Genomic DNA, 15,499 nt, shown 5'->3' with positions numbered 1-15,499 from the left:
GACCTTGTAATATGATTTGTAGTGAATGATTTGATGTAATTTTACGATATGTTTGTGTGGTTGAATTCTTTTTGTAGCCCTCAATAATTGTACATATAAAGGCATAGAATTAATTTGAAGACAGATGTCAACATTGTGTGTTTTATCTGTTAGGAGATTCAAGAGTTTTCCAACAATGTGTTGCTTAACGTACTTTCTAAATATACTAACAATTCAAGGCTGTATAGATATAAGCAAATAAAATTTTTATTTTTACACTTCAGATCAAAGCCGAAAATAACTATTGAAACCACACGTGAGTTACAAAGCAACGTAAATGCCGGACTAGTAGCGAAGTTGTCCGTTCTTCCCGGAATTTCTACAATGTATTCGACAGATGTAACAATAAGTGGAAACTTTAACAGTACAAAATCACATTATATATGTGTCCAAGCATCAGCTGGGTAAGTTTGCAAAACGTTAATTTTAAAATCACATTGTGTCTATGTCCGAGCTTCAGTTTTGAAACATATTGATAAAAATGCAACGTTGACATTCAGAATGCCAAGACTGGTGTTTACTATGTAATAAAAGTTTATTAGATGATGTAGCAGCATGCACATAATTTAACATATTTGGTTAAGTTTAGACAATAGTTTTTAAATATATGTTTAACTGAGATTAAAAAGCTTCAACAGGCTTCAACAGGCTCAATCAAGCCGAGCCTGCAACATTTTCGTTTATGTCGGGTTGGGCCACTTGTGTTTTTTATTCTAAATACACTAAAATGATTAGTTGGTAAAATTGGGACAATACAATAGCTAACCCAGCATAAGCCTTATAGTGCACACCTGCCATTTTATGGTATATACCACTTTCACTACTGGCATTTTCTGTCTGCTCTGGTACCGGTGATATATATATATATATATGAAGAAAAGATAGGCCATTTCTTTTACAGTGGTTTATCTTAAAATCAATGCGAGAGTCCCTAACCGTCATTTCTTGAATCCTTTAAGGACACCCCCCTTATTATTGACTCGCATAACCACTTTTCACATGTAATAAAAAGATATAGTATGAAAGTAATTGCTGTACATTTATCATTTCAGGGCCTCAACATCAAAGGCATGTTATGAGCTCAGCTTTATGCCGAATCGTAAGTGAATATCGCATGTTCTATGACACAGACATTGCGTCAGAGTCACTGTCCAGAGTATTAGTCAAATAACTATATTTTTCTCTGAATTTGACCTAATTTTTGTCATTCTTTCATACATATTCATTTAGGGTTTCACATTTGCTTTTTATTCTAATTTTGACAGCCTTGATTCTCATATTTATGTATTTATGTTACCTCGTAGATAACTCTTTATCTGTTTATGTTTTCTTTTAATAACAAAGTAATACCGAACAGTATACGAGTTCAGAACGTATAATATACAGTTATGGAAAAGTATAAAAGTATAAAAGTAACACTGGTGGTAAGAGTTTTGATAAGCTATCAATAACAATTGAAACGGAATGATAAAAATAATGTTCATTTAATTTTATCTTTGCCTTTTCTCATTTAGCTGAAAGTGACACCAAAACATTGGCATATTTACAAAGAAATGTAAGTACATTTTATCTCTTATTCTTTAATGAAAAGAATGTAATCAGTTCTAAAGAATTTAGATAATTTCGATGAAGAAAGAAAATATCGTGTGTGTATATCAATTAAACAAATGATGTTTGTTATTTCGAATGAAAGATTTTATGTTATATGTTCAAGTTCATACTGTAGAAAGATATATTCTAGTGGATATGTCTTGAAGTCAACCTGTTGACTTGAACAAAACATTTCAGGCAAGGATAAAATTTGTTCAGCCAACTTTGAAAGACCAAAGCAGAATATTATGCAAGAGCGGAGAGAAATGCCATGTTTTATTGTACACATCTATCGCATCTAGCCGGTTTGTACGATTTTAATTCAGCTTTTTAATGAATTAAATCAATATTTAGTTTCTGAAATGACTGTTAACTATTGGTGTAATAATTTATTTTTATACGCCCGTGAAAGTGGGACGGATTATGTGGTCACGAAGTGGAAGGGTTGGTGGGTTGTGTCAAGCAGGAACGACTAATACGTTTTAGACCTTCCTGCGTCCAGTAACGTTTTCCACTCTAATTCTTGTACCCAGCTAGCTTTAATAGTTTTATCTGGCACATCAGCAGATCATTGTGTGATTTATTACGCTCTTTAGGTACAACATACAGGGAGACTAATTATCTTGTAATTTAAGCTTGTGATAAGACTGAATGGAAGCCATTCAGTTTCAGACCCAATGTCCTATGAACACAATATCGATCGCTAACGGCTGATTAATATTTACAGGCGTGGAGACAGGATAATACAGATAAATGTATTGACTGATATGGAGTGTCTACTCTCCGTATTAGACCTTCCTGCGTCCAGTAACGTTTTCCACTCTAATTCTTCTACCCAGCTAGCTTTAATAGTTTTATCAGGCACATCAGCAGATCATTATGTGATTTATTGCGCTCTTTAGGTACAACATACAGGGAGACTAATTATCTTGTAATTTAAGCTTGTGATAAGACTGAATGGAAACCATTCAGTTTCAGACCCAATGTCCTATGAACACAATATCGATCGCTAACGGCTGATTAATATTTACAGGCATGGAGACAGGATAATACAGATAAATGTATTGACTGATATGGATTACTCCCCGTATTAGATCTTCCTGCGTCCAGTAACGTTTTCGCTCTCTTATTTGAAATGTTCTTAGTCACTGTTCACCAAACGTGGTCACAATGTTTTTGAGTATTTTATCTTTGCTATGCTTGATAACCAACTTGATTTTCCCAGTGGATCTGGAGTTATGGCACTTGAATAACTAAACATTTAGAAAATATGCCAATATTTATATTATTATTATTTGTCAATATCGAATTATTGCCTTTGAATTACTTAGAATTACTAAATAAACTGTTTCCACTTAATAACTAAAGCAAGTTGAGCGTTGAGCAGATATTAATCAAAATGTTTATAGCCAGTTTCGATAACCAGGTGAATACTCTTTGTTTCTAAGGAGTTGTCGTACTTGGATTTTTCGAAATTGAAAGAAAATTAACAAGTGTGCTCTGTAATTATTTTAAAAGTCAAAAGTCATTTTCTGTGACTGGCGTATTTTATAACAATGTGCGGCTTTTGTTCAATGTATTATTTTTTTTAAAATTCAAAATATAAGATAGATAAAGATCAGTATTCGTTAACTTAATAGAATTATTTACAGTAATAGTTACACCAACAAAAACACACAGAAAAAAAAGAAGAAAATTATACAAACAAAACGAATAAGATAAGAATCTTACGTGTATGTATAAATTTTACCTGCAATATATTGAATTTTAAATCACAGGTGGATAGATAGATTTATTTCAACATAAAATGTACAATTTACATGGCGACTTATAACTAAAACATACAATCAAACAATAAACAAACATGTATGAATTAATATAGCCATGTCAATCAACATTATATATTAAGGATAACACAAAAAAGAGTTAAAATAAACACTTATTTCCATTGTGGTCCTTAAGATATAGTATTGTATGACATAGGAAGAATAATTTATCACAGTAAAAAAATAATCACAACAAATGCCTTAAGATAAGTTTGTATAAAAATCCTATGCTTAAAATGATTGACTAGTATAAAAAATGATTGACTAGTAAAAAACAGAGTGCAAAAATCTATCTATAATGCAATCTAACTAAAAGTCATATTAAGCTTAAAAATGTTCCTTAACCTTACATTTAAATGAATACATGGTGGTGGCATCCCTAATATTTTGTGGCAGACTGTTCCATAAACAACAACCATTATAAGCAAATGTTTTTCCCCAAAATCTTTGACCACTGGGAGAGCATATCTCTTACTATCTGACATTGAAAAACCTGTACCATCAAGGGAGGCATTTACCTTTGCTCTGAACCTTGTGGGATAATCATGAACAGTATTGATAGGGGTAAAGTGTTCACTTAAATATGAAGGAGCAAAATTAGAATTGATTTTATAAACATGACAGACAGTTATTTGATTAACTCTACTTGAAATTGGTAACCAGTTAAGACGTGAAAAATGCTCAATTCCAATGTGTTACATGGGATTTAAATTCAACACAAAACGTATAAGTTTATTTTGTGTGACCTTAACTTGTGTTTTAATTCCTGTGTTAAACTATTAAACCAAGTCGAAGAGGCATAGTCGAAATGACATTGTACAAGTGATGTAACTAAGAGCATTTTTGTGTGCAAAGTGAGAAATTCACTTTTACGATAGAGGAATTTTAACCGAGCATTGGATTTCTTAATAACAGACCTAGCCATTGACTCAAATGACAAACTTTGATCAATGGTTGCACCAAGATATTTAACTGGAGATTTGGATTCAATGGTTTGACCATTACAATTTATATCAAGATTTCCATGTTTTTTTTAACCTTTGCACTGACCCAAATAAAATAGATTCTGTCTTACCAAGGTGAAGAGATAGTTTATTACATACAAGCCATTGACTGACAATATTCAGATCCTGACTTAAGAGATTTTCAATATCACACCTGTTTTTGGCAGACACAAGAATTGCTGAGTCATCAGCATAGAGAAGCAGCTTGTTTTTTACAACAGCTGACATGTCATTTACATAAATAAGAAAAAGCAGAGGACCTAATATAGATCCCTGGGGCACACCACATGTTATATTGGCAGAAGAGAAGAAGACAAAGTACATGATATTTCAACCAATTGGCGTCTATCAGACAAATACGAAGAAAACCATCTGATAGAGGACTCTGTGAGACCCAATGCTCTTAGTTTCATTAAAAGAATGGAGTGGTTGACGGTATCAAACGCCTTTTGGAGATCTAAAAGAACCATACCCACAAGATGACCTTTATCCATCTGAAAACGAATATAGTCTGTGAGGTGAATAAGGCATGTATCAGTTGAAAAACCATGTCTAAAACCTGACTGATATTTATACAAAAGACTATTTTGAACAAGGTACTGTTCTATCTTATCATAAATGACTCGCTCAAAGATCTTAGATACAAGACTAAGGATAGAAACTGGACGATAATTCCCAACATCCGTCTTATCATTGTTTTTGTACAAAGGCACTACACGAGCAGACTTAAGTTCATCAGAGACAGTACCTTGTATTATTGACAAGTTTATAACATGTGAAAGTGGACCAGCAATAATAGAGGCCGAGTCTTTAACAAAACGTGAGGGAATCCCGTCTAAACCTGTCGCCTTATTTGGACAAAGATTGTTTAGGTACTTCAAAACCTTATTTTCAGAAACAATTGAAAATAAAAAACTATCAGGCTTTACACATTTAGAAGAAAAAAAAAATAAAAACAAAATTCATACCAAAATTATTAACACAGTTTGGTTATTTGCTTACAAGTTTATCTGCAACAGAGGTGTAAAATGAGTTAAATTTTTCTGCCACCTTGAGTTTATCAAAACATATGTTACCATCAATGGTCAGACCAATATTACTTGAGCACTGATTATTCTTACTTGGTAAACCTAGATCTTTTAGGCTTTTCCATAAAGACTTAGAGTCATTTTTATTGTTTTCAAGAGAAGATTTAAAGAAGTTCTTTTTTGCATTCATAATAACAGTTTTAGCCTTGTTTCTCGAGGACTTGAAAAGATTAAAGTTTTCTTCAGATTTGACATTTTTGAAATTATAAAAAGCCTTATCCCTAGCCTTAATACATTCTAGAACTTCAGAGTCAACCCATTCTTCAGTTCTTTGTTTTATGCGAACAGATTTAAGGGGAGCAATGGTATCTAAAGTAGAGACAAAAATTGATTTAAAATTGTTCCAAGCACTGGTGATAAACTGACTTATATAAATTCTTTTAAGGCCTACCTGCGTACCATCATCCACTAGTACTTCCGGAAGTTTCACAGGATGTGATAAAGATGATAAAGACAACGATCAATATGACCCTGACAGTAGTGCAAAAACAGCCGACCCGTGTTGGTAAATACAAAGTATTATATATTACATGTATGATGTTTGTTAATTCAGTTGCATACACGGTTGTCCAGTTAAACAATCGTGTAAAATCAAATTAGTGAAATTTGGACGTAAAGCAATGGCTGGCGGAATGACATCAACACAAATTACATGATGCAACCCGTTATCAATTTTACCATATTAACAAACATACCAGTTTGTTTAATATATCGATATTTGTTATTAATCCTGCGAATACAAACAATTTCTGCTCTCACAGATGAATATTTATTGCTGAATTGGTCATTTTTGACTGGTGTGTCGGGATTTAGAACATGTTTCTAGGTAGTCGTTATATCAAAACTTTCTGTGTGAATGCTGTTTGTTTTGATTTCAGTAAAGACGTGATTTCTTCTGCTGCTGATGTGACAGTATTCAAGGCACATCCACGTGGACCTTCCTGTGTTACTGAAGCATCGTTCACATTTGCAAGTGCTGGGGAGAAGGATATATGTTTTCAGTCGGCGTATGCGTATTATCACATCCTATTGCTATTTTCCTGCTTTAACATACATAAGCAAAAACTGCTTAATATTGCGAGCTTCATTGTACCGTTCGGGTGCCTCCGCTATGATTAAAGAACCATATTGTGCTGTTATTTTTTCATGTCTTCCTGTAGACAAAGTATCACAACATCAGAAACGATAGTTTTATGGTGTTATCAATATCTGTTTCTATTCGTTGCACAGAATTTCTCAATCTGTCCTTACGTTCTGCGACAGAACGAGACAACATAAAACAAAAGTACATCATTTAATCAATCTGGGTTGAGCAACAGAAGAACAAAAAGAAACAAATGTAAATAAAATCCATGAACAAGAACTGTATAATCAGGGTATATAGCGTGAAATTAACCATTGACAAATGCAAAGGTAGAAAACATCGACAATATTATTGTCGTTCGTTTTTATTTCAGAAATACTGACTATCAGCAAGTCTGTTACAAAGTAGGCGTATATGATTCAACATCAGGTAATGCAATAACATCCAATCTTGTAGCTTGTCCAGCTATCTTTGTCCTTTTCTTCTATCAAATTTGTAAGAAAGTCATTTAACATAATCAAGACGGTCAGCCGTGTTTCTGGTACAAACACAATGTAGAGCATTACATGCTTTCGAATAATTTCAAACTTTTATTTAAATGCATTTTTCAGCTTTTCATGAAAAGTGTTTTCTACTGTTTATGAAGTGTGTCATTTTGCTTTTTATAAAGAGTGTATTTCCGCTATTTCCACTATTTATGAAGTGTGTCATATTGCTATTATGAAAAGTGTATTTCCGCTATATATACAAAGTTTTTTCAGCTATTTTCGAAATGTGTTTCCACTGTTTATGAAATTTGTCTTTCTGTTATTCATGAAGTGTGTATTTCCGCTATTTGAACAGTGTATATTTCCGCTATTTATACACGTGTTTTTCAGCTATTCATAAAAGTGTTTTCAGCTATTCATGAAATGTGTTAATTTGTTCTCGTTAGTTGTGTTTTGCGTCTCGAGTTAATTATGCTTTATTTGAACATCTAACACGGGAACTTCCTACGGATAATGTTATTGTTATTTCTCTTATTTTTTACTCAATTTTTTATTAATAAAATGCATATTTTTGCACACTTGTTATACAGATCCTTGTTCCAGTTCACCATGTTTGAACAATGGCCACTGCTTTCACATGAGTCATAACAACTTTAAATGCATCTGTGCTGAGAATTACAATGGTGATAAGTGCGAGAAAGGTATAAAGTTAAACTTGATATACAGTTCACATTTTAAACAAGTAATAATCATTACCAGAATAAAGCAAAAGAGGATACTTCTTTATCTTTAATATATACGAAGTTTACTATACAGATTATTATGTAAAATGTTTTACGTATTCAAAGTAGTCGTGTTTCTCAAAGATGCTTTAAGCTGTTTCTGCCCTGCATGTAACCGGTTATCATTGTATTTATAGAAAAATAACACATATCAATAATCATATAATTTCGTTTCGATCTTATGAATAAATGTATGTATTCTACAGGTCTTGCTTTGATACCATTTTATTTTGACTGTGTATTTTGTGTAAATTTCAACTATGTATTCTTTTTGTGCGACATGTAAATGTCTTTTAGTAGTAATTAACCCTTACCTTGTTAAATTTCTTTAATAAACTTATCCATCTTTCAATTTAAACCGTACTAATAACTGTTAAAAGGGGTGCTTACCAAAAAGAAATTGACTGAATGGCAAACAGTGCAGACCAGGCTGATCATTGGTCTGCACTGGTCGCAAATGCAGAATCACTTGTAGCCATTAGGCTAAGGGTTAATGAGTCACAACATATATGTCTCCGAGCTTCCTTACAGACATGCGAATGATACAGTGCATCATGTGACTTATATGTTGTGTTTGTTTTTGCAGTAGTTATCATTTCATTTTAAGCGAACTTCTTGAAAAAATATCATTTGTAGCATTTGAGATAAACACTTCTTTTTATCCAGGACCCTGCCAGCCGGCAGACAACCATTGCCAAAACGGAGCCTATTGTCAAACAAATAATGGAGTGGATACATGCATCTGTAAGGCAGGATATTCCGGCCAAACTTGCAATAAAGGTACAGCTGTTATGGTGACCTGTTAATGTTCTTTTTTCGCTTTACATAAAAAGTACTTAGCATTGGCGTCATTTTCGTGACTTTGCTTATTCAATTAACGTAAGTCGCCACCATTCAATCTGAATATTACTTAAAAAAACAGTGTAACAAACTCATTTTATGTCCTTTTTTGTGGATTTCACCGACACTTAACTTTCTTGTTTTGATCTGATACAAATAGTATCCGTAGAAAAAAATAATTTGCTTATTTTTAGAAGGTGTGCGAATTGTGAAAATATGATAATGTTCTAAACATGGAGAACACTTTGGTTATGTGAAGAATGATTACAGCATTTTAATGAATATTTTGTTTCCAGATCCTTCAAGCTTGAACAAATTATCCGCTGTAAGTTAGTCTTAAATTATATCTAATTTTCACAATGGAAGGTTGTGGTGGCTAACAATTGTTCATCGGAATTTCAAACAGGATCATGTCTTAAAGATACCAGGCTTTTGACTGGAAAAATGATATAAGAGGAAATCAGTTTCAAACCATAGGTTACTATACCAGTACTATAATAAAATTAGGATATATATTACAGAATAAAGATTGAATGCATTATGGCATTTTGACAATTAAAACAAAGTATATAGCTGTATTTACAAATGACCGTTAAACTAAATTTCTTATCTGTGTACCTTGTGTGAATGTTTTATGTGATAAAAAATGGTCTAACTGTCATTGAATGTGTCAGAATAGACAAATTATAGATATTGAAATTAAAACTGTTGATTACAGGAATTCACAGACACAGCAAAACCGTCTGTGTTCTCTTGTGTTATCCGTCAGAAATGTAGCATTGCCTTGCTCCTTACAGGACAGTCTGCTCAAGTGTAAGTACTATTAATATTATACGAAAATATTAGCTAGTGAAGAGATGGCAAGTTACCGGGGTGGGGGTGGGTGGGGGGGGGGGCGAACTTGTCATGACAACCCTATATTAAAAGCGAAAAATCATATATTGTATCAAGCATAGAAAGGTTTAGGTATAACTTTTCAAATAAGATATTTTCGATTAACATTTTTTCCTTCGAATAAGAGGTTTTCTAATATTGATAAGTTACATCATTTCTACGACAGTTTTCTTTGTGTCAAGCCTTTTTGATACATACCCAAATGTATAAACGATGGGATGTGTTTAACTTTTTATTAAAGTAGACTATTGTTTTAATGTAGTATAAAAACTCAAAGGAAATATCAAAGTTTTATCCATATATTCATTGTTGAAGTTATGAAATAAGTATTATTCCAGCAAAATGAAAAGTAAAATTTAATACATAGTAACATTTGTTTTAATAGTTATGGTGGTAGGACAAGACAAGCAGTTTTTACTTTGCTTAAGCATTAATCTGTCTAACAATGGAGTAACCCGATTGCCTCGTCTCACAATGTTGATTCCATGTCTTCGGAACCCAAGAAACTTGTTTCTGTTTTAGACCGACAGTGTCTCCGGGATATGTTGATTCTTCACTTTTACTGGATGAAATAGAGACAGTGGATAGATCACCAGTACAAAACTTCTATCAGACTAATATCAAATTAAAACCCTTAGAGTTAGGTGAGAAGGATATGTGCATTCAGACGAAGGATGTAAATGGGTAGGTTTTATCACATGTTTAAAAGTTTTGAAATGCAAATCCTGTGTGTCCATGAGTAGTTTTCAGTAACATGATTATTCCGAGAAAAAATTGCATTTAATTGGCTTTTTACGGACTTCAGAAGAAGAAAATTTCATTACATGTATTTTTTTTCCAGGGTAAACAAAGACGAACTTTGCTTCAAGGTCAACGTTGTATCTGGTAAGCATTTTTGGCTATGCGTTAAAAGGTTGGGAATTAGAAAACGTTGACTAGAATGAGAATTAAAATGTAAATTAATGATAACATAAATATAGCCTTGCATGGAGCAGTTCTAGTGTTATTCTTCCTCACGAACACCAATCATCACAGAATCATTAATTCAGGAAATAATTATGTCTGAATCGTACCGACATTTACAGTTTAGAAACATGTTTTCTTGCACTTGCACTAAAGTTGAACATGCTTATTGAGTTCAATATTCTTTCAAGGCTTTCTCTTCCAGTTTAAGTTTTTGTACTGAAAGGTCCATACCTGTAATGTAATTGTTAGATACTCTGTTTGAAAGTTAAGGTGTCCGTCATCCCGCCTTTGTACAACGTTTATATGGAGTACAAATGACTGCAGATATGTTAAAATTGACTAATAGTATTAGACTATATATGTCAATGATATATCTGTCTTCAGTTGTTTGTAGTGAAAGAATATCCAACCAGCGATCTTGATACGATGTTACTATGAATCATGTCCGTTTTATTTTTCAGACGTAATTTCTATATACGGATTCAAGGTAAAATTAACTTTTTCTGTTGTATAGTTAATTTATAGAAAACTATAATCGGTGTTTTTTCGGTTGCAAAGCAGAGGACTTGTGTTGCTGTGCTTCCGTTTGTTTTGCAGTACCAAACATTCAAAAAAGTCATAGTTATAAAAAGAATCTAGCTGCACAATTTGTGAAATTTTGTAACAATAATGTTACATTATGACACCTGTCTCGTTACTCAGGTTTATAACATTGGATCCAAGACTCGAGGATCTAAAACTAAATAAAATGTAGATATTAATTCTCATTTTTTAAGAATAATTTCACATGACGGAATCATCCAGTTGTCTTGAAAAAGACCTACGGGTCTAACTGAATGCCAAACATGACTGAAAAAAATATGAAATTTGCATATGGGCTTTTTTCCTCTATCAGTAATGACGGAAAGTGGCTTTCTGTATCTATCCAAATTAAATACCGTTTGTTAAACATAATTTTGTATATTTTGGGGTGCTATGTGTTAGGCCTAACAGGCATTGCAAACAAGCATGAGATTGTTACTTTTCCTAGAACTCATAATTGTAGATTATTATGAAAATATACCGTTAATTCCTAAGTTGTTGTATTTCTGCTTACAGAATGAATATTTCTCTGTACAATTTTTAACAGGATCGCCCCCACTTTATTGAACCGAGTATGCCTACCAATACTGAGGTTGAGTGTCTGGCTGACCAACCATGTCACGTGCTTTATCACGTGACGCCTGGTACCGGAAATGAAAACGAATGGTATGATTTCGTATTTACAATTGAAATGCATTCTTTCCTATCTATAATTCTAGAAGAATATGTTATATAATGCTATTGAGTATAGGTTCTGAGTTTTAATACAGAAGTAACATCCGACAATGACAGTTTTTTTTTTAATTTGGCATAGTAATGTTTAAAAGAACATAGGATAATATCAGTAATTTAATGTCTGGATATAACATTGTGTTATTGTAATATGCAACACTGTTTAAAGTTGAAGTCTATCAAACATTTAAAAATATGTTTCAGTATAACATTTCACCCTCATCCACCGACAGATTTTGTTAACTACCATCTGTTTTCTACATGTGAGAACTGTAATCCAGGGGGACCCGGTAACGGTAATTGTACAGTAGACGTTTCAGTGGTAAACACGAACGCTGACGTTAGCGCTGCGAGGCATTTCTGCTTATCCGTTGGCTTAAAAGGGTATTTCTCACTTCAGCTTCAGTTACATCGTTGTTTTAGTTTGGTATGGCATTGCCAATGTGCAAGTCTTTAAGAAAGTGTTATATGTATTTTCTATTAGAGGTTATAACATTAATTTTTTTATTTTTCCCTTAAAAAAGATACACGTGTATATGTTTTGTTTGAAATTGTTTTGCTTCGCCTACTCGTTTTATTGAATTGTGGATAATGTACATTTACATCAATCTAGATCATCAGTTGAAGGTGAGAATCGCTGTTTCGACGTAACAGTAAAAGACCAAAGCACTGTTGGTGAGTACATTAAAGCGAAGTTAATGAATTACATAAGGCGCTTTCAAATACACTTATTTCATTTGGATGATATAGTTTATTTTCTGTATAACTTTCACATATCTAGCATCAAAGGAAAACATTAAAGGTCATAATGCTGCAAAATTATTCACATGTTTAATCGATACTATAAATCTATGTTAATTTTTATCCCTCATATTGTCAAGGTTTTCTGTGTTCAATGTTTTAAACATATACGTATTTTATAAAACTTAAAAAAAGAATGAACAAAATATATATTTTGATAGTGTTTCTTTTAAATATCGAAGTGATATTAGCAGTACCATGCTTTTAATATGTACAGCCTTTTCGTCGTGTTTAAATATATTAAAACATGGATCTGTTTTATGTTTAATAACTGAACTATTTCAAGTTTGAAAAATATGGTAAGCTTGGCGTTCTTCATATCAAAATTAATAACACAGGGTATCAAAAGGATACTTGATAACGTTTGTTCTTATACGAAAGAGGTATCTATAACTTTTGCCACATTCTTATAACATGAGTGATCATTTCAAAGGAAAGACAGGCTGTCAGAATCTGGAGTGCAACAATGGCGGCTTTTGTGATGGTCATGATCCGGCACAACCTGTCTGCTATTGTCAAAAGGGATTTTCAGGCACCACTTGCGAAAAAGGTAAACAGTCCTCCATATATCACTTATTTTTTCAAACACATTGAATAATATCCATTGTTTAATCATATTTGTTGCCGAATCTGTATACTGTTACTTTAACAACAAAGTATGAAGTAAACATGAAAAACCTTTTTTACATTTTTTTCTTAAAATTCTTAAGATACAGAACAGCTTGATTTATATCTTTTGTGAAAAATAAGTATTTCACAAACGATATTTGGTTTCATAAACCTCTGATATAGTCGGTAGTTTCAGCTTGCTTCTATCCACTAAAATATTTTAGATACAGTAATTAAGATACAGATTTATAGCATGGTATACCGGTGTAGCGTGATTATCACACGGTCGTGACCAGGTCCACGGTTTATATATGTTTTTCAAAACTTGCCCACATGCTTATTTGTAATTATTTTTTGGTGAAAATTTGCATATATTTCATTCATAGATATGTCTTTTAAATACTTGTATCCGATGATATTGTCAGCCCAAGGATAATTGAGTATGACCATGTCAATGTGCACGAATTTGCCAAATTTGACGACATTTATGGCACTTACTAAAAAACTTGTCAATAGTCAAAAGTTGCATTTTCCGTTGATTTATTTACATTAAAACTTGTACCAGATCCCAAATATCATTTCTCGTCCAGTTGTTCTTTTATAACAAAGCCAATTAATGTCATTCATATGATTAGAAAATGACCGATTCTGTCAAAAATTCTGTCAAAATGGCCGAAAATTATAGCGATTGTGTGGGATGGATTTTAAAACCTGTTCACAGTCTTACAAATATTTTTCTCAAACTTTTTGGCGCCTTATAACTTGTAACATAGATCAAGTTACTTTAATTGATTATTGGTGTAGTCATACCTAGGCATTTAAAGCGGTTTACACGTTTTGAATATTACTCACGCCGCTGGATGATGTTCAAAATGGCGACGACTTTGGACCTGAAATTGTTCGTGAGTGCTAGCCTGTTTGTACATGAATGGCATTCAAAATTAACCTTCTTATATATGGAGGAGATGCAAAACTTGCAAAACTTTTAAAACGAGCAAAACTTTTAAAACGAGAAGTACGTTCAGCAGATATCATGCAGTCGAACTCTACTGTATCTGTAGAATGTGATGATTTTATATTATCAGCATAAGACTTTAAGTAAAACTGATGTCATGATAAATATTTTTATGTTAATTATGAACAATGACACATATCCATGAAACTTTAGATGTAAAATCTATGCGTAGCAGTGGTCATTTATTCAGAAATCTCCTTTCTTTCAAACAAATTAATGAACTGTTCATACATAGTCTTGCCAGAAAGGCAGGATCAAAATAACAAGTTCCCCAAGTATGATTTGTCGTAGAATAATGCGAGGTTTTTGTTCTTATGCACTCGGGCATAGGCCTTCAAGAACTGAAAACACGTACTTGTTATTCTATGATATTAGTCCGAATAATTTGACATCAAAAGTGATTCTGAGGTATTTTCGTGATAGGTCATAATCCCTCTCTTTATGTCAAAACCAGTAACGACCTTTTCTGTGGTGAAATTACATTTAGGTTAATTTAAAACACGATCAGGCAATATATTTACAGGATAAAATCGTAAAACAAAATAAAACTGAATAATTTTATGGTTTAAACATAACAGTAAAACATGTTAATAAAGCGTAAACACTATGTGTCTCAGTTTGGCTACCTCGCTGTATTTACACGTCCGCCATTACACTCAGTACACGCTGACAGTGCTGTTGGTCGTTATCGATCACAGGACATGAATTGGAGCCATGTTAAATTTGTGTAAACTGAAGGGTGTGTTATTTGAAACAGTGCCAAATTCGTGTTTTGCCGTATATTCATATAAACATCAGTTGAATGGAAGGAAAAAATGTGGATATTCTTTCCAGGTATCTTAAAATTTCACTAATATTTTTGTTTTTTAATAGTTGGATTGCGATTTAAATTTCGTCATGGAAGGCTCAACACAGGAAAAGTACTTTCTATGTGGTACATGGAGGAAAGATATTGACCTATAGATGCAAAAATTATCACAATATCGTGGCTCACATACAATTAGTTGGACTATTCTACAATAAAACTACAATTGGGAATTTATTGTACACTAAATTTAATAGACTAGCTTTAAGGGTAACTTGACGTATCTGTCTGAGATTTTTGTACAAAAACAAACTGTATAGAATGTGTCGGCTGTGGTATTACGTAATGTAAGCC

General features: G+C 32.7%; 1 protein-coding gene across 1 annotated transcript in view; it reads left to right on the top strand.

Annotated features, from left to right (window-relative positions):
- The window catches only part of LOC128547113 (uncharacterized), a 111,167-nt gene that overhangs the window by 45,376 nt on the left and 50,292 nt on the right, over positions 1-15,499 (top strand). Inside the window, exons 21-38 of the mRNA XM_053518840.1 lie at positions 264-443; positions 1,092-1,138; positions 1,554-1,594; positions 1,828-1,934; positions 5,933-6,052; positions 6,426-6,554; positions 7,005-7,060; positions 7,710-7,820; positions 8,568-8,681; positions 9,038-9,066; positions 9,460-9,554; positions 10,158-10,319; positions 10,477-10,520; positions 11,063-11,088; positions 11,731-11,849; positions 12,120-12,299; positions 12,529-12,590; positions 13,150-13,266. Coding sequence (XP_053374815.1) covers positions 264-443; positions 1,092-1,138; positions 1,554-1,594; positions 1,828-1,934; positions 5,933-6,052; positions 6,426-6,554; positions 7,005-7,060; positions 7,710-7,820; positions 8,568-8,681; positions 9,038-9,066; positions 9,460-9,554; positions 10,158-10,319; positions 10,477-10,520; positions 11,063-11,088; positions 11,731-11,849; positions 12,120-12,299; positions 12,529-12,590; positions 13,150-13,266 — 1,739 coding nt within the window. The remainder of the gene's footprint in view (positions 1-263; positions 444-1,091; positions 1,139-1,553; positions 1,595-1,827; positions 1,935-5,932; positions 6,053-6,425; positions 6,555-7,004; positions 7,061-7,709; positions 7,821-8,567; positions 8,682-9,037; positions 9,067-9,459; positions 9,555-10,157; positions 10,320-10,476; positions 10,521-11,062; positions 11,089-11,730; positions 11,850-12,119; positions 12,300-12,528; positions 12,591-13,149; positions 13,267-15,499) is intronic.

This window comes from Mercenaria mercenaria, chromosome 1 (genome assembly GCF_021730395.1).
Source record: "Mercenaria mercenaria strain notata chromosome 1, MADL_Memer_1, whole genome shotgun sequence".
Lineage (NCBI taxonomy): Eukaryota > Metazoa > Mollusca > Bivalvia > Venerida > Veneridae > Mercenaria > Mercenaria mercenaria.
This window is presented reverse-complemented; position numbering and strand designations above follow the sequence as displayed.